Source organism: Acinonyx jubatus, chromosome B4 (genome assembly GCF_027475565.1).
Source record: "Acinonyx jubatus isolate Ajub_Pintada_27869175 chromosome B4, VMU_Ajub_asm_v1.0, whole genome shotgun sequence".
NCBI classification, from domain to species: Eukaryota; Metazoa; Chordata; class Mammalia; order Carnivora; family Felidae; genus Acinonyx; species Acinonyx jubatus.
In genome coordinates this window covers 54,632,157-54,657,780 of record NC_069387.1, presented here as the reverse complement: position 1 = coordinate 54,657,780, position 25,624 = coordinate 54,632,157, and the positions used below count along the sequence as shown (strand labels likewise).

The following is a 25,624-nucleotide window of genomic DNA, read 5'->3' as shown; positions in this document are numbered from 1 at the left end:
GCAGAGAACCTGAATATACATTTTTCCAAAGAATACACACAGATGGCTAACAGGCCCTTGAAAAGATGTTCAACATCACTAATCATCAGGGAAATGCTAATCAAACAGTAATCAGGTATCACCTTACACTTGTCAGAACGGCTGTTGTCAACAAGACAAGAAATAACAAGTGTTGGTGAAGATGTAGAGAAAAGAGAACCTTCATGCACTGTTAATGGAATGTAAATTGGTACAGCCACTGTGGAAAACAGTCTGGAGGTTCCTCAGAAAGTTAAAAGTAGAACTATACTATGATCTAGCAGTTTCCCTACTGGGTGTCTATCAGAAGAAATGAAAACACTAATTCAAAAAGGTATATGCACTCCTTTGTTCATTGCAGCATTTTCACAACAGCCAAGATATGGAAATAACCTGTGTCCATTGATGGATGAGTGGATAAAGAAGATATGGTATATATTTATGACAGAATAAAACTCAGACATAAAAAAAATGATATCTTTCCATTTGTGACAACATGGATAGACCTTGAGGGTATATGCTAAGTGACATGTCAGAGAAAAAGAAATACTGCATGATTTCACTTGTATGTAGAAATAAAGAACCAAAACAAACAAGCAAAACAAAACAAAACCCAGACTTGTAGATGCAGAGAACAGATTGGTGGTTGCTAAAATGTAGGGTGGTTGGAGGTGGGAGGGCAAAATGGATGAAGGGGATCAAGAGGTCTGAATTTACAGGGATGCCTGGGTGGCTCAGTTGGTTAAGTGTCCGACTTCAGCTCAGGTCATGATGTCATGGTTTGTGAGTTTGAGCCCCACGTTGGGCTCTGTGCTAACAGCTCAGAGCCTGGAGCCTGCTGCGGATTCTGTGTCTCCTCCTTTCTCTGCCCTTCCCATGCTCATGTTCTGTCTCTGTCTCTCAATAATAAATAAATGTTAAAAAAAAAATTAAAGAAAAAGAAGTCCAAATTTACAGATACAAAATAATAAGCCATGGGGCTCTAATGTACAGCATGGGGAATATGGTCAATAATCTCGTATTAACTTTGTATGCTGACAGATGGTAACTAGACTTACTATGCTGATCATTTCACAGTGTATACGAATGTCAAATTACTCTGTTATACAACTGAAACTAATATAATATTGTATGTAATTATACCTCAGTAAAAGAGAAGAAAAAGGAGACTCAAAGGTGGTGGAAAGGAGGGATAATTTTAATGTATATAAATTTTGAAGAAATCCTGAGAATATAACATCAAGATCACAAGGAGAAAAATCACTAATTACATTTTTCTCTATGTGGTTTTATTTTTTGTTAAGTTTTAATTTCATCTTTATGCTTTTTAATATTTTTCAAATTTTCTATACCAAGTATCTATTACTTTTTATTTTTAATAGCTCTTAAATGTCAGATTTAAAATGATAAAGTAAAATAAGTTCACAGCACTAAAAAGTTATAGAAATACATAAGATGAAAAAATAAGATGAAAATAAAAGTCCCCACATACCCTAATTCTCCATTTCCATTCTTTAAAGCAACCATCATCAAAATGACTCTTGGTAGTACAAGTATGTTTTAAAATCAGAAAACATTATCAAACAATCAGTTAAAGAAGTTAAATTTGAAAAAAAAAAATAATACTGCCTGGCTTCTGATTTCCTAACCCCTCTTGAAAAACTAATAAAATTGTGAGAGAGGACTATAAATAAGAATAAGCTTGTAAAAATGAAGAGAGTGGAAGAGAAGACAATAGCAGAGAAAAGACATCAACAAAATTTTAGGAGATGAAAAGCAGATGTCTCAGTGATATCTGACCAGGAGAGTGCTGAAATCTAAAACTTGAGTGCCTGCAGCTGGGGAAGGCAGCAAGAAGGAAGCCAGTTCATGTTGCAGGATTCCCGAAAGACTCAGCAATTACAGGTGAGTGCTGATGACACTAAAAATGGGAGGATTGGTTGGAAGTGTTCCAGATCTCCTTTTAACCCCAAACACAAGAAGTTGCCCTTGCCCATCTGTGAGAAGACTGGGGATGAAACAGAGACTCTGGACTTGGGACATTGGATGAAAACAAGGGAATTAAGAGAAAGGTTGTGTTACGAAGAGTGAGATCTCAGCTGTACCTTTTCACTTAGCTCCCAGAATGTTATCACCTCAGCTTATACCTAAGCAAGAAATTGGCAAGTTCCTCTCTAGGGAAACAGAAAAAGCTGGATACTGACATTTGGGGTTCCTCCCATGAAGTGTCTAGGTCGCAGCCGGATCACACTCTGATGAGGCCTAGCAGTTGGTAATCACTACCCAAGTATAAAGAACTTTCATTCAGTTGAATGTACCTCATTCTTAAATGTAACCAGGCAGCTATGGATCTGTATATATTTCTAGAAAGCCTCTAACATGAAAGAGAGCAAAATAAACCAATAGAAAAAACATACACCAAAAGATGATTGCAGGAAGCAAATAAACACATAACAAATGTTCTAGCTTTGACTCCCACAAAAAAATACATTGCATTTACAAAGATTAAAAAGCTATGAAATAAAACTTTTTGAAGATAAAAAAGAACTTTTTTATATTAAAAATGTGGTGATTAAAAGATCAGTAGATGAATTTGTAATACAGTGTTTAGGAAATCATTCCCCCAAAAGTAGAAAAGAAAAATAAGGAAGTGAAAAATGGAAAAAAAAAAAAACATGAGAAGTCTGGATAATAGGAATTCCAGGAAGAGAAGTATAAAAGAAAGGGAGGGTAGACGTTATTAAAGAAATAACAGAAGGCTGTTTCCAGAACTGAAGGATCTATTCATGGTTGCAAGGGACCACCAAGTGTCTGGCAAAATAAATGCAAAAAGACCTATCTAAATGCATATCATTGTGAAATTTCAGAATCCCTCATTTAAGGTCTTAAAATCTTTCAAAGACGAGAAATGATTACAATAAAATGATTAGATATGAATGATACTAGATTTCTCAACTAAAATAGTGGAAGCTAGGAAACAATGGGTAACACCTTCAAATCTGAAAAAAAAATTATTTCTGAACTATGATTTTGTACCCAGCCAAACTAAGAATTGTTTTCAATATTCAAAGGCTCATAAAATGTATTTTGCTTTCACATTTTCTCAAGAGGGAAAAAGAGTATATGCTACACTACAATGAGGAAGTAACAAAGGGAAAAAATGGATAAAGAAAACTGGGTAATAGAAGGCAGAGAAGAGGTGAATGCAATTCCCAAGATGACCAGTGTTTATCCATGCTGGAGAGGAAATGGCACAAGGCTCTGGAAGAGATGTTTCCAAGAAAAAAAATGGAACAGATTGATTTCCTGATGTATTTGACCACGCTGAGAAAATGTTATAGTTCTTTGAAGAATTAGAAGGGGAATTATTGGAAGGTACATGATACATGAAGCAAATGAAAAAAGTTAGGCAATAACTAGCTCCAGGAAGAGCAAATTTTAAAAAGCCTGCAAGAAAGAAAATTGAGTGATCGTATACTGCAGGACTCAGCTCTTAAATTATACTTAGAGATTCATAATGCTATAATAATACTGCTTTAACTGAAAATTTTTATGTAATTCTGTAAGGAATGTGGGGTGAAGAAAAGTCTGCGTATGTCCATTTGGGGTAGGATTAGAAAGTGATATCTTCATCTTCCCTAGTAGTAAGCCATATGAGAGTATAAAAAATTGGAAAATAAAAATAGTATTTGAATAATCAAAATATGAAAACTATAGCCTTTTTGGTCTAGATATGGGGGTGGGGAATATGAAAGAGAACTCTTGTTTTTGTTGCCTTAGAGTACTTTAAACTCTGTACATACTTTGCTTTGCTAAAAATAAAGATTTTTAAAAAGATGGTGTGTAACATCTTTTTTGAGCAAGAGAACGCTATTAGTATATACCCTTTAATTCAGGAAATACTTTAAAAAATTTATCCCAGGAAAACAATTGTGGGTGTGTCCACAAATCTAAGCATGAGAATATTTACCACAGAGTTGTTTGTAGCATCAATAAACTATAAATAGATTAAATTCCCACTTTAAGAGGGTGAGCACTGAACCCATCTTGTTTAGTGCTGTATCTTGTTTAGTATCTTGGGTTTCTGGGATTGTATCTGACATATACTAGGTACTCAATAAATATTTGTTGAATATTTACTAAGGAAATAGTTGAATTAATTCATAGGAAAAATGCACAAAAAACAATCTGTTAACACTGGTTACCTCTGTGTGGAGGAATTATCTGTTATATTTATTTTTGCCTATTTTTCTAATTTGTATTTTTGAAAATTTCTAAAATAACATTTTAAAGTTATAAATTTCTAAAATAAAAAAAAGATACACTAAAATTTTAAAAGTAACCATTTATAAAGAGGAGAAGGTTGACAGTCCATGGAGTTCAGGCTGAGATTGTCTTAAAACTGAACATTCTGATGATTCAGACCAAAGTACCTCTTAATGGGTCAAAATAACTCTCATTCTTTGGTAAGTGGAAGCATACATTTAAAAATTTTTTTTAATGTTTATTTATTTTTGACAGAGAGAGAGAGACAGAGCATAAGCTGGGGAGGGGCAGAGAGAGAGGGAGACAAAGAATCTGAAGCAGGCTCCAGACTCTGAGCGGTCATCACAGAGTCCGACGTGAGTCAAACTCTGTCGACTTTGTGAGAGTCAAACTCACAAACTGCAAGATCATGACCCGAGCTGAAGTCGGACATTGAACCAACTGAACCACCCAGGCGCCCCCAATTTACTTTAATTTTAATTTTATTATTTATTTGATTGAGAGAGAGAGAGAGGGAGAGAGAGAGAATCCTAAGCAAGCCCTGCACTGTCAGAGCAGAGCCCGATGTGGGGCTCGAACTCTGGAACCACGAGATCATGACCTGAGCTGAAATCAAGAGTCAGATGCTCAACTGACTGAGCCACCCACGCACCCCTGGAAACATACATTTTTATGTAATTAGAAAAAAAATCTTCCTGACACTAAATTCAAGGAAGAAGTTATGTAGATGAACAAGATCATAGGAACATAATAGACGTTATCTTCAACTTCAGTTTTACAGAAAATCGAATGTTATTCTTGATGTAGCTCTTTCTTACATTGACCCTCGAAAAAAAGCATAACTTTGTAATGTAACTTGGTGAAGGTATTTCTGCAGAATGGTTAATTAAGTGAGAGATGTCTCAATTTTCACATGGATTACAGTTCCAAAAGTGTTTTTAAGTCCAAAATGACCAGTTTTTAACCCTTTGTTCCCCAGTACATTTCTACCAAATACAGTGTTGGTCTGTCCCTCTGCTTTTTGTTTTATAGCCAATTCAGTACATTTTCTCCAAATGTATTGAAGAAATTTGTATTCATTGAAGGATTTTGAGGCCCCAAGCACTTTCCTTCACGATCTCCTCAGACATTGTGAAGGAGTCCTTAGTAGGTCATCCCTAAACACTTGCCCTGGTACCCTCTAATGGGTAGGTTCAGAGTGGTCTTGAACGAAGGCAAGCATCCCTGGCTTGCGGCACATTTTCATCAGCAGCAGTTGAACATCTCCTTTAAATTTTTTTCAGAATGCCTTACTATTACCCTAAACTATCATGGGGTTAGTAGACATTTGACATCTGTGCTTCTTCTTTGGCATTGAGTCACACATTTCTGACTTTGCCAGTTGGATGCACTCTTGTTAACCCCTAAGCCCTGAATATATCATAGTAGGTTTATTTGGTCTCTACTTTTCAGCCCCTGCTTATCCTTTATCCACAAACTAAAAAAAATTCCATTTCATCTATTATTTTCTTTCTCTTTTGCCAATTGTTGTTTCTTTCTTTATTCGCTCTTTGTCAAATGACTCCTCTCATCTATACTTGTAATATCCTTTATTCTCTCATTGCTTTCAGTTTTAAAAAATCATCTCTACTTTTGTTTCCATTTCCAAGCCTACGCTTCTCCTGAATTGTTGCTGTCACCTCTCTCAATACCTCTGTACTTTTCTGTCCTGATGGGGGTCAATGATATTCACAAAACAATAGAAAACTAAATACAAATGTAGTGAACATAGCAACAAGGTGAGGAGTAATGGATGGATGCGATGAAAATGCCTGCCTGATTGTTTTCACAATATGCTGGTGGTGAGGAGACAACGTTTGATCTGGAAAATCTCTTTGTCCTCATTTATGAAAGGTTATAGGATATTTGAAAATAGTTACTTTATGTAATGCGAATAGCTGACTTTCTCGTCACTTGACTTGATATAGAGAAAGAATATAAAGAATCTAGCTCCTTGTAGAAAATCAGTTAACAAACATATCCTTTCATCTCTCCCAAATACTCATTCTTTTTACAGCATAGTTGATGGGAACTAGATGACAGTCAAAGGTTGTTGACAACCTGAAATGCTTATATTCTGTGCTGAGCAAAGTAAGACCCATATGTTTTAGAGAAGGAGGTGGCACCATTAATATTCTGTTAAGAAAATTGAGAATCCCTGGCTTGTGTTGTTACACAAACTTCCATCCTGTGGAAATGGGTCATAGCACAAAGCCAAAATTTTTCTCAGAAAATAAATTTGAATCTGTTCAAATACTGGCACAGTTACTCAGAGAAATAACAGAAGTGTGTGCCATAAGTCATAAGAAGAGACAATTACAGTCTAGAAAAATGTCAGGACAAATGCTCCAGTCCTGCATCTAGTAGGCAAGCAGAGCTGAGGTGAATTCAGGGAATTTGACTCCTGAACTTCACCCTCTAGAGTTTACTGTTCCCCTGGTTATCTTAACATTTGTTGATTTCGTTCCCAAGTTTAGAAAACTCTATATAATTTGGTAAACTTATAAGCAGTTTCTGTTGCCTGTGTCTCCTTTTCATTTGCTTTGCCTTCCAATAATGTCTGCTCATCTTTCACAGAAATAATGACTTAGGTGTCATTAGAACAAGAAAAGATGTTTCTGAATAGAGTTCTTATATTTAATACATAATGTCTGGCTTCCTAGTGCAGTTGAGGAGCACCATTGACCATGATTACATAAAGAAATCCCTGCTGCATTCCACCCTGCTGTGTAAACCTGTACATTAGAGATACAGACCAATTATAAATCAGTTTAATCTGTAATTTGGGGCATTTGCTCCTTGCGCAAGTTTAAAACTCAGTGAGTATAGAGGTTTATATGTGAACTGGCATCTCTGATCTGAACCTCATTTTCAGAACCCTGTGTTCTTCTGGACAACTGCCCAGCTACCATCCTGAGTGGACACACACCTGTCCCTTCCTATGCTCCTTCCCAGCCCCCCAAAAGTGAATCATTATATTTCTCCTTTTAGACTTCAGGCCACTGAAAACATACCATCCAAATTTGGTGCATATTCACTTAGCTATTTTGCTGTGATCCTGTTAATAGAGTAAGAGAGAAATAATTTTATTCATAAAGATTAAACATATATAACAAGAAAATATCTTTGTCTTTCAAATCTCTACATTTTTCAAAAGAGGAAAAATATCTGAAAAGGGTATGTATAATGGTTTGTGTAGTGTATAATGTATAATGATTAGAGGGGAGTGAAAACTGAAGAGCCCACGGGTGAAATTGCTCTGGGTAAGAGAGAGATGTGATGGAGAGAGGGTGGCTGGGGCATGGTGAGAGGGAGGGATAGGATTGTGTCTGGGGAGAGACAGGCATCCACTGGAAAATATATGAAGTTTCTGTGGTGTGGTGACCCTGCCCCCTCCATGACAACTTCAGTAAAATCCAAATGTCTTTGTATGGTTTTGGAATTGGATTTATTCTCAAGGATCTGTGCTCGGTGCCACAAGAAGGTTGGTGGTGTGGGTAAAAACCACAGAGATACAACCATTCATGATCCCCTCCCCCTGACATGTCAGCCCCATGCTCTCTTCCAGCTTCACTGGTTTCCTCCATGTTGTTTGAATATACCAAGTACTCCTGCCTGAAGACCTTTGTGCTTGCTGTTGGCTCTACCTGAATGCTCTTTCCCCACATATCCACATGGTTTACATCCTCACCTCCTTCTGGTCTTTACTCAGTTGTCACCTAGTGAGGACTTACTCGGCCTCCTGTTGATAAGACATATTTTATCTTGTTTGTCTGACTTCTTCATTAGAATTTGAGAGGGCAAGGTATTCCCTGTCCCCACTCCCCAATCTGTCCTTAGTGCCTAGAATAACACTGGACAAATAGAAAGTACTCAGTAAATATTTGTTGAGTAAATCAAATAATGCCTGCTATCCAAAGGAGCCCAGTTACTTCAGTAAGCAGCAAACAGCTGATTCTCAAAATATATTAGAATCTTTTTAGCTATATAGACAAGTAAGCATAAGTAGGAAGACTGACGAAAAGCATTTATTGAAATCTTCCTGGAAAAAATTGATGTTTTTTAAATTCAAATAATGATGTGTACATGTTAAGTACATTACAAAACAAACATATTAGGGAAAACCAGATCATCTTTGAAATATTTGTTTTAAAAGTTCTTCCTTTAAGTGTGCTCTTCCTGTTTTAGAGAAATGCAAATTACACATGGCAGTAATCTGACTTTCTTTGGAACACTTTTCTTTTATTACGCAGTCATTTCAAATGTGAAGAATAAAATGCTGCTAAATAAAAGATTATTTGCTGTCTTAAGTGGTACACAAGAGCTGTTTTTCTCTGTTTTTGTCACCCTGGCAAATTATCTACAAGATTGGTCTTTGAAGAGACTTTTTATTATATCGGTAGAAAGCATTATTTTAAGCAATAACCTAATGAAAGTATTTCTCCTCCACACCATTCAAGACAATTTTTACAGAAAAATAAGATGAATACAAATCTCTACCATATATTGAGGGTGTTTTTTGAATCTCTTAGGTCAATGATAACAGCTGTTGCAGGGACCATGTTGTGAACATGCCTTTGTCCCAGAGAGGGGGCTGTCCACACTTGCTTCCCCCCTCCTGATGTGGGCAAGGCTCTGCTGCTTGTCCACTTCAGAGCAACTGACTGCTACAGGTTCTTGTTCTGTGTCCTGAACCCTTCCGTCACAGTGACTCCTGACTTTTAAATTTGGTTCAAAACATATAATTTAAGACAAAGATTCCTTTAATTTGAGGGGTGGGGGATAGTTTTATGATGGCTCAATAATAATCGTTTCCATAATCGTTGTGAAATCTGCCATTTACTTACTTAGAATGCCAGATTTCTGTAGGTCACCAGATTTTTCACTTAAAGAAAAGCTCTGTTTTTATTTGATGCTGTTTAGCTTCTAGACTTTAAAATTTTTTTTTAATGTTTATCTATTTTTGAGAGAGAGAGAGAGGGAGAGAGCACAAGTTGGGGAGAGGCAGAGAGAGAGGGAGACACAGAATCTGAAGCAGGCTCCAGGCTCTGAGCTGTCAGCACAGAGCCTGACACGAGGCTCAGATCCACGAACTGTGAGATCATGACCTGAGCCGAAGTTGGACACTTAACCGACTGAGCCACCCAGGCACCCCTAGCTTCTAGTCTTAATAGAGTGAACATATAACTTATCATCCAAATATGGACATGCTTAGGAATGGAAGGGAGGTAACCATAAATAATTATATCTGGAAAACAATCAACCTAAGATTGTGTGAGGCAAGCTGAGTATTATGGTTCCTAACTATGAAGGATAATAAAATGAATACTTATTGAAACCATGAAATGTGCTAAGTGCTATATACATTTAAGTATATGAAATATATATATATATATACACAAAAATGTATATAATCTCAATTTTTGTTTTTGAGAGAGAGAGAGGAGAGAGTGTGAGCAGGGCAGTAACAGACGGAGAGGGAGCAAGAACATTTTAAGCTGGCTCCACACCCAGTGCAGAGCCCAATGTGGGGCTCTATCTCACGACCTTGAGATCATGAGCTTGATATACCAAAATGAAGAGTCGGTTGCTTAATCAACTGAGCCACCCAGCTGCCCCTATAATCTCAATTTCAAAACCATCCTGTGATGTGGAACTTGAGCACATACTCAACCAAGAATCTGAGGCTCTGTGACACTAACGCCAAGAGTTAACATATAATAGTCTAAAAGGAATTTTAGGAACCCGACTCAGGACAGTTTACAATAAGGACTATTGATTTAGCTGTCTGGAGAAAATGCATTGGATACATTTTTGGCCAAAAGCCAGATGTTAAAATCAATAATTGGCTGAAATCAGATAGCACTAGAACAGAAGGCACTTTCTGAAGACAAGATTAAATCGGAAGCCTTATCAAATATTTTAAAAGTCAAATTTTGAAAGTTTGACACTATCATGAAGGAAAACAGAATTTATCAGCACCATCAACTGGTGTGCTGCTCTTGTGGTCCCTGTGTGGCAGGTCAGCAATCCTAAAGGGACACTTAATTTAATCAGACTAACATTTAGTGCACAGTGTAAGGAACTTGGGATTCACCACTCAGTACATCTCAGAAATATTGGACCTGTTATTATTGAGAAATGTTTACTAGTCTATAGCAATTATTTTGACAAGCTTTTGTTTTTTTGGTCTCCATAGACTAAAACCATAAGGAATTGATTTCAATTTGAATTTTGGCTAGTGAGAACAAAACGTGCATTGAGATTCTCTAGTTTCTCTAACATTTTCTTCTTCTCCCCCTACTTTTTTTTATTCATTCAATCAACATTTATTAAGCATCTTTTCAGTGTATTAGCCATCATTTCGGGAGATGGGGATACAACATCATGAAGATGATAGTCTCCCCCCACCTCCCCCATGGAGTTTACATTCTGGGACTTGGGGAGACAGACAATCAAAACTTTAAACATATAACATATAAATAGTGTTATGTATTTATATGTAATAGAAGAAAACGGTAAGAGGGATATGAAGAATTCTCTGTCATGACTGGGTCATGATGATTTCTCATGATGTTAGTTTGGACTTTTTCTTTCTCATGGAATTTTATAGGGGCAGATTTGACATTTAATACCTCATAATAAGATACAAAGAGTTCCCAACTAGGATTTTTTTCTTGAATAACTCATTTTTGAAGTGGAATTAACTGAAAATTACATGTAGCTCTTAAAGATTAGTTTAATATTTTGAATGTTAGCACATCAACTATTCTACAAAGATTTGAATTATCATATAATATCAACTGTTACTCTGCATTACATTATTATTTAAAATTTCATCAAGATTTGTTGGCTGAAAAATGGTATAGTATTTTTCCTGAAGTTATCTTCCAAACATACTTTCTCTTAACATATCCTTTCACTGACAGTTTGCTCTCCTATGTAGTCAATAATCCTTCATAATTTCAAGGTGCATAAATTAATAACTTTCACAATTAATTTATTATCACAGCATTTTATTCTTACAGTAATAAAGATACATTTAAATTTCACCTGACTGATAGAATTTCAACTTTTAAAGCAAATAAAGAGGGGTGCCTGGGCGGCTCATTTGGTTAAGCATCTGACTTCGGTTCGGTAATGATCTCATGGTTTGTGAGTTTGAGCTCTGCATCAGGCTCTGTGCTGACAACTCAGAGCCTGGAGCCTGCTTCGGATTCTGTGTCTCCCTCTCTCTCTCTGACCCTCCCCCCTACATGCTCTGTCTCTCTCTGTCTGTCAAAAAATAAATAAATGTTAAAAAAAATTTTAAAACAAATAGAGATTTTCACTCTGGTTACTACTAAGTTGCTCATCAGAATTTTATTTACTATATTTTTTTTATTTTTATTTTTTTTAGAGAGAGGGGGAGAGAGCATGACCGGGGGAAGAGCAGAGGGAGAAGGGAAGAGAGAATCTTAGGTAGGCTCCATGCCCATCTTGGAGCCTGAAGTGGAGCTTGATCTCACGATTGTGACATCATGACATGAGCTGAAATCAAGAGTTGGACACTTAACTCACTGAGCCACCCAGGGGCCCCTTGTTTTTATTTTTTTATTTCAGTATAATTGACATGCAACGTTACATTAGTTTTGGGTGTACAACGTGGCGATTCAGCAACTCTGTATGTTATGGTATGATCACCACAAGTGTAGCTACCATCTCTTGTCAATTGTATGCTATTATACCATTGACTGTATTCCCTCAGCTGTACCTTTTGCTTATCAGAATTTTAAATTGCATATTTATTTATAAACAATAAACTCTAATGACACTTCTGTGTGTGTTGCTCACATCAATACCCTGTTTAGGTACGATGGTGATGCCACACACACACATTCAGGGATGCCGAAATGGCATTGAATTGGATGCTTGACTACTTGACTATTCAGCCTTTGAATAGCTAGCTGAATATAAAGCTGAAGTGTAGCAGCAGATTTTAGCCAAACAGTGAAACAGTAGTAGAACTCTCATCCCTACTTTCTCAAATGCAGTCACTCTTTGGAAGGGGCCTAGTAGGGACAGTCATTGGAGTGACAGCTTCCCAGCCTTCTTATCTCTGGTGACTAAAGTGTTAAATGTGGAATCTGAGAGAGTCTCAGCAAGGTTCATTTTGGTACTGGGCATTATTAACTGAGTGGGTGGGTTTTCACCCTTATTCTTCTGTTGAGTTTCCCCAGAACCTCAGTCTTCCTGCTCGATAGACACAATAAGTGAATGTGGTCTTCTTGGTGTAGTTGATATGCATGGCTTTCATGAGGAGGCATGAGAACCTGAGTGAGTTTTTAGCAGGTGGTTCCCGGGCTTCATATTTACCTTCATGGTGCAACTTGGAATCATTTGCTATGAACTCAGCTGAAGCTTGAGCTAGAATAATAAAAAGCATTTAAATTTTGGCTGCACTACTCAACTTACACTCAACCAAAACTTAATAATCTGCAAATTTAAACTTGAACATAAAAATGGATTTACTTTTGCTTTTTTGTCCCTGTGACTTTATTGTCTGTGGCAAAACAGAAGCAAATACTAAGGAGCATCCATGCAAAACATGAGAAAGGGGATGGGAACCAAATTTGCTAAAAATTCTAAAAGCTGGTGTATGTCTTCTTTCCAGGATCACCTGCAGGTTGGATGGAGGTAAAATTCAATATTCAACTGTCAACAATTTCTTAGAGGTAGTGGAGTTAATGTTTGTGTTGTATACTCTGATGAAGGAATGCATCTTGCTGTCTCATATCTCTATAGCAGCTCCCCTGCTCAGACGAGTTGCTTCCTTCTTCTTCCTGCCAGCTCCTCCAGTGCTGGAAATCTCAGAGTAGGAAATTCGTTCTGGAACTCTGAGTGTGACTTCATGCTCTTCTCTTTTTTTATTAAAATTTTTTTTTATGTTTATTTATTTGTTTATTTAGAGAGAGACAGAAAGAGAGAAAGAGAGAGAGAGAGAGAGAGAGAGAGGAGGGGCAGAGAGAGAAAAGGAGAGAGAATCCCAAGCAGGCTCCATGCTGTTAGCACAGAGCCTGACACAAGGATTGAACTCACGAACTGCGAGATCATGACCTGCAGTGGAATCAAGAGTCAGATGCTTAACTGACTGAGCCACCCAGGTGCCCCCAGGTCCTCCTCCTTTTGAACAGCCTCAGCCATCTGTGCACATCTGTAGTGGTGCCAGTTACACCCACCTGCCTTCATAAGTAGTGACTTGCTTGTTGGTTGCCACCTCTTGTGCATGTTCTCTGAAGACGGGTCTGATTTTTAATTCAATTTTATATCCCGAGCACTCAGCACAGTGTTACGTGAGAACTCGGTAAAAGTCATTACTACTGTGGCTACTATTACTATTGCTGGTTGTACTTACTGTTTCTACCACTGTTGTTGCTGCAGCTGCTGTTATAACCAGTGTTAGCTGGTGAGCTAGCGGCACCCTCTCAGGCCTGGAGAGTGCATGCACTTTCACATTTTGATCGCTTTTTGTCCACCCTCCAGAGACAGGCATGGCAAGGGAGGAAGATAGGGAGGCTTTCTGCATGAAGGGAAAAGTCTGAAAGTTCATGATAGGAAAAGCACTCCCATATTGCAAATGGCAATATGAATATTACAAATTTACTATAGCTCTTGGATTTTTAAAAATATTTGTGCACTTGTGACACTTTCATTTTCTGTTGAGTATTTGGTTCTCCCACGGAAGGTATGATTGCTCTGACCATGGTGATGCTGTAGGAGGAGATGTAAATTTGAGCCCATCTAACACACGTTTTATCAACAATGAAGCAAACATTTATTCACCTGATGAACTTGAACAAGTCTTTTGGCCTGAGCTTCAGTTTCATTAGAAATTTAAGATAATGTAATCAACTCTGTCTTGGTGTTTTTGAGGATGAAAAGAGGAAACCAATGTGAAAGGGAAATATAAACTGCCAGGTTCTAGACATAATGAGGTGTTATTATATGGCTGTGGCTGATCTTTCCTCTGAATTTCCAGTAGCACTTTGTACTGAATGGCAAGTTTAGTTGGTTTGGAGGGGAGAGCTATGGTCTGGTTGGACGTACCAGATATGAGGTTAAAACAAAACAAAACAAAACAAAACAGGGAGCAAACCATCCCCACCATTCCACTAGTTATGTGACCCAGGATAGATTTCTGAAAAAAGGATCTTAAGGCTATTTAGCTCAAGGTCATTCACTGTGAGGATGAAGTGGAAAAATACCTCTAAAGACACTGAGTACATTGAAGGTGGTTGGCTGGTGTTTACAAAGTATTCCTTCAGGGCAGCGAAAAGTAAAGGTGAATCAAAAAGGTTCTGAGCAGACAGCACACAGAGGGAAAAGCCTAACTCGGACTACTGGTGTGACCTGAGCAAGTTCTGTTCTGGCCATAATCCCATTTCCTCAGATATGAATTGGGTGTAATAATAATAGTTTCCTTAATTATCTCTTAGGGTTATTGTAAAAACTAAAAGTGGCAATATAACACTAGACTCAAAGGTTTAGTTTATTCACCCCACAAAGTTTAGAGTTATGCCTATGATAATTCTCCTTATTTCCAAAAATAATCTTAACCCGTCTAGTTTATGTTGACTGAATATAATGCCTAGGATGCTCTTTTGACAAAATGCTGGCAAGTCATCATGCACTTGACTGCCTCCATTCAGGCCACCTTTTGGGTGGTGAAACATTGATAAAAATTAATGATGATGGAGGAGGAAAGGAAAGAGGCACAGCTGGTGAGACAAATTCTAGCAACTTTGCTAAGATGAAGGCTTTGTTCCTGAGCCCCTCTCCATTGTCTTTTCTATGGAAACCTTGGTGAGGAGGAAGCCAACCAGAGTGCTGGAGAAAACACCATGTGGTAGGGAGAGCATCATGGCCCTGGCTGAGGAGGCCGGCCACGGACACCGACTCTGTGTATTCATTTCTACAATGAAGTTGGGACCGTGTAATAACAACATGTATTGAAATTGTACTGTGTGTGCCACAGGGACATTCTCAGTGAATTCTCAGAAACAATCTCTGAGGCCGGTTGCGAATCCCAGGATGTTCTCCAGTTACGGACTAAGTACGTGGCAGAGCCAGGATTTGAACCCAAGTACTCCACATTACCTTCCCCTTTCAGCTGTAAGCTTCTATACGGTGGTGCCAAAGATGTTTGAGCAAGCAGGTCTGTGTGGGAGCACCACTCAGAAGTGGTTTATGTTAGCAGTTTGTTTTACTGGTCCTTCCAAAGGTAGGGCTGGGGAATAAGCTCTTTTCTCCTGAGAGCTCAGGGAGTAAACGGAGTTGGTTTCTGTCAGGTTTTTAAGCAGAGGGAAGTAAATATTGGCTTGTAGAGTGGTAACAGGGCTTCCATCTGAGGGGCCAGCAGAGGAGCAGCCTGTGAACCAGCTCAGAAAAGTGAGGTGACCCAGGAGACCCTGGTGTTGCAGATGCTAAGGGAGTAGGGATCCCTTCCCAAAGGCCACAGTGCTCCACTGTGTCCAGTACTGCTAAGCTGTCAGACCAGACAAGAGCTGAAACGACCAACAAGATTTTCTGGTTAGAACACAGGTGGCTTTGCCAGCATTTGAAACACATCTTTCATCTCATTCTGTTTCTATTTAGAAGGGTTTTTCCTGCAGAGGTTGTTCTTTTATTTTGTCTCCAGTTTTGGGGAGTGTACCCTCTTTGGGGCCACTGTGTGCATCCCCTACTTCATATAGCACACGTAAAGTCCCTTGTTGCTGAACTCAATCCCCCGAATGTCAAGTCACCATAAAGATGCATTTCTGCTCCAGATCCATAGCCCAACAGTCTCCAAAAGACCATCCAGATCTTTTCTGGACCTGGATGTTTAAGTCAGTCAACAAATCTGCAATTACAATGATCATTTTTGCCTTTAGACATATTTTAGCTGCATCTGAAAGCTAATGGATTTTCTTTCTTAAACTTTTTTTTTTTTTTTGTATTTTGAAATATTCCAGTCATGCATTTTGATGGCTGGAAGAGTGAAGTAATAGTAATCTAATCACCCTGGAGACACAGATGCTTTTGTGAGCTGGCACCGAGGTAAGGCTGCACATCTCTGTGGGAATGACAAGTGAATGAGTCTGCCGCTCACTGAACCTGCTGTTCTTTTCTCTCTCTGTTTTCTCTCCTAGGAAACAGATGGAAGACTGCTGTGACCCCGCCCATCTCTTTGCTATGACTAAAATGAATTCCCCCATGGGGAAGAGCATGTGGTATGATGGGGAGTTTTTATACTCATTCACCATTGACAATTCAACTTATTCTCTCTTCCCCCAGGTTAGTATAGAGTTTGTTGCCTTTTAATATAGTTTCCTGTATGTCTTGATATCATAGGGAAAAGATCGTTGAGTTTGCCTCACTTATCGGATCTCCTTCTTTTCAGCCCCTTTCTTCTCTTCTTCATTATAAATGTTTTTCTTTATAGCTGTCACATTTTTGGTGAAGAAATCACAAAACATTTTCATGGAAAGGCAGAAGTAGGCTATTACAGAGTAATAGTTTTCCTAGCCCTTCTGATTTGGGTCATATGAGACTGAAGAAAGCAAGCAGAGAAGGAAGCAAAGTCAGGAATTGTGGAATTCTAGTGTTTTGAGGTTGGCTGTGGAATGATCTTGAAGATTTGCAATATTGGAATGTTTTCTTAGGACTGGCATTATTCTCAGGGACTGGGGACCATATGCTCCCCAGCAGAAGGAGTCTGCTTCTTAGAGCTCTTGGATCTTAACCCTGTGGTCAGACACTGCTCTGAAGTGGAGGTGGTGGAAATGGAGAGAAGGAATTCAACCACGTTTGAAGTGGTCTAAATGAAGCCTTGTTTATGTAAGGTTTTTCTTCTTTGTTTCCTGAGCATTCCAATCAAATGCTTTACTAAAATGTATCAGTGAAAGGGAAAAATAGAGAAATCTTTATTTCTAGAGAGCCCTAGTTGGAGGAGGGGGGCGGTGGTTCTTAGGTGAAACCACCATTAGGGAGAAATCGAGAAATGAAGCTTGCCCCCCCCCCAAGTCTTCAATCTATTCTTGGTTTGGCCAGATGATTATGCAGAAAGGGAATTCACCATGAGAATTGGAAAACAGGGCTGAAACTTTCATGTATCTGTATTAATAGCAAAGAGTCTTCAAAGGAGGGATCCCATAAAGCTGAGGCACAGGCTCTACCAGACCCAAAGACACACTCTGTATGAAATAGCCCATCTCTGCTAGCTCATCTGTAAGTGTTTTAGTCTAACTTAATGGTTTTAGTGTCTAATGATAAGTTTTTTTAAAATGTTTTTTTAAAGTAGGAAATAGAAAGTTGAATATATTGCCATCATCCATGTGCTTTCTTTCTCTTCTTTATTTGCTCTTGGGAGTCTTCTTAGTGTCAAAGGAAATGACTAAGAGTCGTAAAATGTGATATTGAATTTCTTCTCCATTTCTAACTACCTAAAGGCCTTGCTAAGTCACCTAACTCTTCTGAGACTCAGCTTTCTCATCTGTACAGTGGGAAGAGCAGTACCTATCCTAACACCTCAGAGTTGGGGTCAGGATCAGTTTAGATAATGCATGTCCATGTACTTGGAAACCACAAAGCACATGTAAACATTAGGTGTTAATGTTGTCCTGGTTCATATCATTGCATCTTCAGACTGCGAAATGAAGGATATAATTGCATTAGTCAGCGTTTAAGGCAGGGAATGGAAATCTTCCTAGGTATTTTTAGCAGAAAGATATTTCTTATTGGAAATTAGGTGCTTAAAAAAGCATCAGAAGAATGGAGAAGTGGGAGTCAAGAGGTGGGTCCTGGAATTACTTAGTTCAAGAATTTACCACCATAACTGTGGTTTAGAGATTAGAAGGTCCCAGCTGCCGCTGCCATTGCCATTAACATGGTCACAACTGTCTGTGACAGAAACAGTAAGATGGGTTCTGATTCATCTTCTCTTTCCAAATATCCCTCAAGTGCATCTAGTGGGTAAGATTAGTTTGCATCTGGAACATTAATTGCAACAAAGTCCAGGAGAGGCAGTTTTTAAAACAATCAAGCTTCAGCCAGAAGCTAGAAGAAAGATGGAAGAGGGGTGAAGAAGCCAATCCACAGTATCCTTTATGTACAAAACCTGATATCAGCTTGCCATGAATTGAAAAAGATAAGGAAGCAATCTTCTTTAACAGCTCATCAAATAGAAAAATTTTAAAAGAAATCCAAAATAGTCTTTTTATACATGAGGGCTTTCAGTCATCCCAACTGACTTCTAACTTTGTGCTAGCAAATAGATTAGAAGAAAGGAGATGATTAAAGAAATACAAACTAGCCTCCCATCTTATCTGTCAATTGCAGCAGGAAGATAGCAGGAAACATTTGCTTTTTAAAGTGTGTGCACATGAATTCTGTGCCTCTTTATGCTGGTTGCAAGACCAAGAAACCATCCCTGAATAATAAGGAAAAATGCTTTTTTTTTTAGGAAGCAGACGTCATTACATCATTGTGTGTTTGCACAGTCATTACAAGGGCTAAACTAATTCAACGAGAAGATTTTTTTTAAGTTACTGAGATTCTCAAATTACTAATTTATAGAAATCCTGGAAGATCAGTTTGCATCAATAAAAAGGATGATGTATATCCCTGTGCCCTCACTCCATTATTATTTCTTAGTGAAATTGTTCTACTTTGTTGAAGCTAAGTTACCAGTTAATTGATAAGCTTCATTCATATTCCAGTGGGAAGAAAGTTGCGTGTGCTGGTTAAGCAGAAATGCAGCTGAGTGGGCTCAGCTCGATTTGTCAGTTGAACGAAGCATTGCTTCTTTCCCTGAATTTCAGCAAAATAATGCCAAATCACTCACTCTCTAACTCAGATGTATAATTTTATATCAATATGCTAATTTTTTAAAAAGTTTATTTATTTTGAGAGAGAGAGAACAAGCAGGGGAGGGGCAGAGAGAGAGAGAGAGAGAAAGAGGAAGAGAGAGAGTCCCAAGCAGGCTCTGTACCATCAGCGCAGAGCCCAGTGCTGGGCTCGAACTCACAAACCATGAGATCATGACCTGAGCCAAAATCAAGAGTCAGACCCTTAACTGACTGAGCCACCTCTGCTCCCCTTAATGTGCTAATTTCAATTATATATTATACTTTTCTCCTAAATGCACATATGTATTATCCATCATAATTGTTATTATTCCTTCGCCTACCTTTATCCACTGTTTTTTTGCTGTTGCTGTGGTTGTTGCCAAGATGCACTACAAGATCTTATGTGTGGTATGCAAAGTTAGCAGGTCCTGAATCAAGGCTGGAGGATCCAGGCAGCGTCTTATTGAGATCCAGTGTGCTTTGAGACGCCATATTGAATCTTCTTGATTACAATTAGTTGTTTCTTTTTTAAAAATTTTATTTATTTATTTATTTATTTATTTATTTATTTATTTATTTTGAAAGGGAGAGAGAGAGAGCAAGCAGGAGAGGGGCAGAGAGAGGGAGGGACAACCCAAGCAGGGTTCGCACTGTCAGTGCAGAGCCCAATGTGGGCTCGATCTCTTGAACTGTGAGATCATGACCTGAGCCAAAATCTAGAGTTGGATTCTTAACCAACTGAGACACCCAGGTGCCCCATACAATTAGTTGTTTCTTATTTGGACCTCCCACAACTTCCTGTAGTTTTATTATCAAATTCATTCAAATCCACCTCATACTTATCTACATAACTATATATCTACATATTACAGTTTTCTAAAAGCCCTTATCTGCTGATTTCAATACCATTTTGTGAGCTTTTGAGTAGCAAGAGTAGTTTTTTAGTTTTGGGCCTAGTGTGGTGCTTCCCACTTGATATAGATACTCATTTCCAGCTCCTCGTGTTTGCCTAGGACTCTTTGCCTTTGTCTCACTTGGGGTGATTCACTGCAGTGCCCTTGTTTGAACAATTGGAGACCAAGCAGGACATTTTGATGCAGCTATTTCCAAATGACTCTATAAATGTATTTTGGTGAAATGTTTGTTGAATATTATTAGGCTTAAAGGGCTTAATTTTAACCCTTACATAGGTTTTTCTAGAATATTCTGTGTCTTTGTGTATGTGTGTGTGTGTGCGTGTGTGTGTTTGGAGGGGACAGTGTGATGGTAAGTGTTCCCACTTTGAGAATACCCATATCCCTTGGGTCCCCATTTCCTTCCTGCTTTGCCAAACACTGTCTCTTTTAAGCATGCATGGTCCCATGTGTGTAAATATTGCCTAAATAAATACTATTTTGACCTAAAACATATTTATGCCCAGAAAAAAGCATAAATTTCCTTGGAAATGAGCAAAGGAGCAGCAGGAATGTTAGAAACCACAACTGTGCAGTTATAATCTGAAAAATATTTCCTTTTGGTATAATAAAAACATGGTCAGCTCACCATTCTCTTATATCGTGCTGAATAGTCATGTGATATAAATCACAAACCAGACTGGCCATTTTTTCTTAGAATATCCACCCAAAGCCATTTGTAAAGAATCACAAAGCATCATTAATACACCCCAGCCAGACACTCATTTCCAGCTCTTCTGGTTGCCATAAGCTCTCTGACATGTTCCATTCAGCCTGGACCCACATTGCCCTTGGCCCGTGGGAAACTCAGCAGGACATTCTGAATTAGTTTTGTCCAAATGGCTTTGTATTTGTTAAAATGAAAATACACATTTCCCCCCTCTTCACAGTAATGTGCTTAATAGAATCATCTAAGCTCTTGGATATCCCTGACTCTCACAGTAATATTTTTTCCTCCTAATGAAATTTGGATTATACTGTATAATCTACAGCATTTAGTAACTTGACTTTTCTACTTATCAATATTATTGTGATAATTTTCCAAACACATACCTTTTTGACTGGAAGGAAACTAAGGAGACTAATGTTTGGTGGGCATAGATCTTTGCCAAGTCTGTGTTGGGTTCCTGTTGTCAGGCTTACTTTTGGCTCCTTTATAACAGAAATCTGACACAGAGGCTTAATTGAATAGGTGTTCATTTATCTCCAAAAATAAGGAATTAGCAGATGAGTAGTTGAGGGCCAAGTGATGGCTGTATGATGCCATTGAGCTCCCAGGCTCCTATCTTGATGCTTGAACATCCTTAGCTGATAGCCAAGGGACCTTCCAGTTTTGGTCCAGGATCCCAGTAGGAAGAAGGAGGAAAGAGAAGAGGAAATATGGACATACCCTGCTGATGTGTCAGTGGTCAGGATTAAATCATGTGGGCATGTCTAGTTGCAAGAGAGGCTGCTGGGAATTTCAGTATTTCAGCTCTAGGCAAATGCACTACATGTGCTGACCTATCCTGTCTCATGTTATCTCATGCTATCCTAATAGAAGCTCTGTATGGATGTTATTATTATCTGCATTTCATGGGTGAAACAGACTGAAAAGGGTTAATAAGCTTACTGAAGTTTCCAGACCTGGTAGGTGGAAAAACCAGGATCTGGAACCTGGCCTATATGATCTCAAACCTTTCATCATTTATTATCTTGCTTGTTTGTTTTTATTTTCTTAAAAAGACATCGGTTCTAGTGAATTAGTTGTTCATTTTTATCACCCAGCCACCTTGAAACCATTTAATGGTTTTTCACTTCTGTTGTATGAACACTCTTAGAGGAAATGGAGAAATTTCTTTTGCGGGTATTTGAGAGAAGAAAATAGAGTGTAGATATGCAGACTGCGAGGTCCTATATGGTACTCTAGCTTCCCTCTGAAACTAGTTTCCACTCTAGAACTGTAGTTTCCTTTTGACTTTGAGCTCCCTAGTGCTCTACAAAGAAAGGAGAAATAAGACCAGTTACATTATTTTTATTTCTATGAAGTGGAAACTCCAACATGTGTATGTGGAGGCTTCCCACATTACCAGGCAATTCTCAGACACCAGCTGGGTGTCTTCCAATTTGGATCAATTCTGACATGATCTGCCCAGACATAACATCACGTTCCACAGACAAAGGTCTCAGTCCCACAAGACCAGCCTGTCCTTCAGACCCCAATTTCCAAGTCCAAATTGTTACCTGTGCTTCTGACTGAATGGCTACAAATCACATTTTCCCACGACCCCCTCCCTGAGTTTGATTAATTTGCCAGAACAGCTCACAGAACTCAGAAAATCAGTTTACTCACTAGATTACCTGTTTACTACAAAGGATATTAAAGGGTACGAATCAACTAACTGCCATATGAAGAGATACATAGGGTGATGTCTCCAACAAAGGAGCTTCTGTTCTTGTGACACTTGGGGCCCTGCCTGGTGGCAGGTGGAGGAGTTCTACTTCATCAACCAGAAGCTCTCTGAACCCCATCCTTTTGGGGTTTAGTAGAGGCTTCATTACATAGACGTGATTGATGAAATGATTGACCATTGGTGACTGATCCAACCTCTAGCCTCTCTCCCTTCCCCAGAAATCTGGGCGTGGGTCTGAAAGTTCCACTCCTCTATTCATGGTTGGTTCTCTGGCAGCCATCCCTCATCCTTAGGTGCTTTCTAAAAGTCACCTCATTAACATAAACACAGTTGTGGTGGAAAGGGGCTTGTTATGAGTAACAAGCAATCCATTCATCTTTATGGCTCTGAAAGGATTTCGGGAACTGAGGGCAAGAGACCAAATATTAGGGTAACAGGTGCTGCCAATGCTCTTACCACTCAGGAGATTCCAAGCTTTTTGGGAACTGTGAGTTAGGACCTGTAGATGAAGAAATATGTATGAGAAATATTTTTGGTCATCTGAATGATGAAATATATATATTTCTCATAAATCACAATATTGCATCTGTAATAGAGAAATCCAGGTTCTCAAAGGGAAGCAAGTTATTCCTTGAACAATCCTGCTTTATTACAGGAATCCAGAACTTGATCCCACTACCATTAAATAGTTCAGATCATTTATTCTGTTGCTCCTGGCCGAGTGCCAGCATTACAGAACTGTGTAAGGGAATGGAATTCAAAGATCTGGGTTCTAGACCTGGCTTTTATATGATATTTATGATTCCAGACAAGTCATGTAACTGTTGCCAGCCTCCATTTTGTTCAGTTCAAGACATAAATAATACCTGGTCTTCATACATCAGTGTTATTACGAAAAGGTTAAAATGAGATTATGGCTGTAAAAGTGCTTTGTAATGAGGGCTCTCTACAAACATATGATAATGTTACTGTTACTGTCTGCTAGAGCATTTATGGCATGCAAGCATTTCTTTGGCATTTTGGTAATACTGGAAACGAATGAAAGGACAAAACACAACTAGAAAAGGAGTCGAGTTAATTTTCCAGTCTGGTGAGTAGTTAGATAAATCTGTTGCATTGGGGATTTAGAGATATACAAAGTAGTAATGGAGATTGCTACAGACTCTACCTGTTGTACATCTGCATCATTATATTTGGATACTAATTATGATAAGCAGTGTGAGATAAATCATTACTTTTTAGTGAGTTAAGGTTGGATATCTAAACAATGGGTTCATATCCAGTGTTCCTCCAATTGCTCTGTAATTGAAGAGATAAGGAGAGTGAAGAGTCACGGGACTTCCGAGTAGCTCTTATCTTTGTAGGGAAGGAAAGCAAATGATTAGAAGTGAGGTCATGGAGTTGCCCCACAGCGTAGCTTGAAGGTAAACTCTAAGTTTCCTTGTTTTTCAAATGTAGAAATAATTACAAATTTAGACCTTTATTCAATGACAATTCACAGGCTGTCTATGGTTGAGAACAAAATGAAAATTAAATGTCAGGAATGGTCTATTGTGCCAGGGTGCAGGCCTTTCTAAAATATTTGCCAGTGTGCACAGTTTAGCACAGTGACTGATTATGGCTCAGTCTTCTAGCTTCCTGGGAACAACTGAAAAGGATGCATGACACCAATTACCACTGAGTCAAATCTCATTCAGTAGGTCTGATGGGAATGATAACTTTTTTCAGGAGGTGTTAATATTCCCTATAACATTTTCTTCTTAGGTTTGGTGACGTGACAGAGTGTTTTCCTGCAGAAAAAGCTTGTATATCCTTTTTTTTTTCCAGTTGGTTTCTTCATCTTGGTCCTTCTTATAGGCAAAGGTCCAGCTGTAGAAGGGAAAACCATCCTATTTTGGTTTAGTTCTGAGCATCTGCATACCAGTAGGCCTCTGTTTCATTTCTACTATTGATATGTTTATTTGTGCTTCTTAATTATATTTAAGTCATCTCTTAAATGCATAAAGATACATTTGATTAACTTATCAAGAGGTATTATATCAACACTGACCTTCTCTGGCTTAATTAATTTGGTCAGGGAATGACAAGACACCAGTGAGTACAGAGAACATTTTATTAATGTTTATATCTGTTCAATTCGCTCTCTCTTTTGCTAATTGGCCTGTAATTTTCACATGGGAGATAGCACAATATTGTCATCATCCCTCATGGCCTGACTAATAATATTCTGTGATCTGCATGGTTCTGGACTTCTGGGTAGACTTGCTAACCAGGATGGGAGAAGAGGTGGGGGTGAGGATAGCAATGGACTTGAAGTTCCCACCTTCTAGGCTGGAGGTTTAGGTAACTGGCAGCTTCTAAGAGGTAATCGCCAGAAGAAGGCAGGACCCACCCTTCTAGAGGCTTTGGAATGGATCACTTAGTCAAGGCAGCCACTCAAGGGAATAAGCTGGGGATCCCCAGCATTGGGGTCAAAATTAGGGACTATTTTTTGAGAACAGGCTGAAACATGGTTCTGGGACTGCACATGAGCTGGGCCCTGATAATCTGGAAAGGCAACCTGAGGCAGTGTTTTGAAAATAAGACAGAAGCCAAGTTCCCAGAGCCACACCTCAAAGTCTAGGTTTGAAGACCACAAGCATAACTTGATGGAGATTTCCACAGCTGTGTCTGACCACTTTGCCAAACCATTCCCCTAATGGCCAGGATTGACCCGCATTTCCCTGGGCTCAGGCTAAATCTACAGATTTGCTGTTTTCTGATTTTCTGTCTGTTTTCAGACAGAAACATTAAATTGTCTCCCATGCTTAGCTCTTTGGAAACTGCAGAATGGAGGGAGCAGAAGCTAAGTGAAGGAGAGAATCTGGGCAGATTGTCAATTAAGACATTCTGTCCGCAGGCTTGTTAGAAAAATAGGTGGGCAGATAAGCGTGGTGGAGACATGTAGTAGGTGAGATGGGGTGTGGCTCACTTATGCTTTCTGTAAAGGAAACGGTGTGCTTTTGGGGGATAACCAACATTTTATACCTGAAAACTATTATGTCTAGGACTATTCCCCCTAAATATTTTTTTCTATCTACCCAGCCTT

General features: G+C 38.7%; 1 protein-coding gene across 2 annotated transcripts in view; it reads left to right on the top strand.

Annotated features, from left to right (window-relative positions):
- The window catches only part of ST8SIA1 (ST8 alpha-N-acetyl-neuraminide alpha-2,8-sialyltransferase 1), a 141,173-nt gene that overhangs the window by 32,444 nt on the left and 83,105 nt on the right, over positions 1-25,624 (top strand). Inside the window, exon 2 of one of the 2 annotated variants that reach the window (XM_027035712.2) lies at positions 16,494-16,638. The exons of the other annotated variant lie outside the window; for it this stretch is intronic. Within the exon in view, the coding sequence (XP_026891513.1) occupies positions 16,494-16,638 (145 nt within the window). The remainder of the gene's footprint in view (positions 1-16,493; positions 16,639-25,624) is intronic. 2 annotated transcript variants of the gene reach the window in all.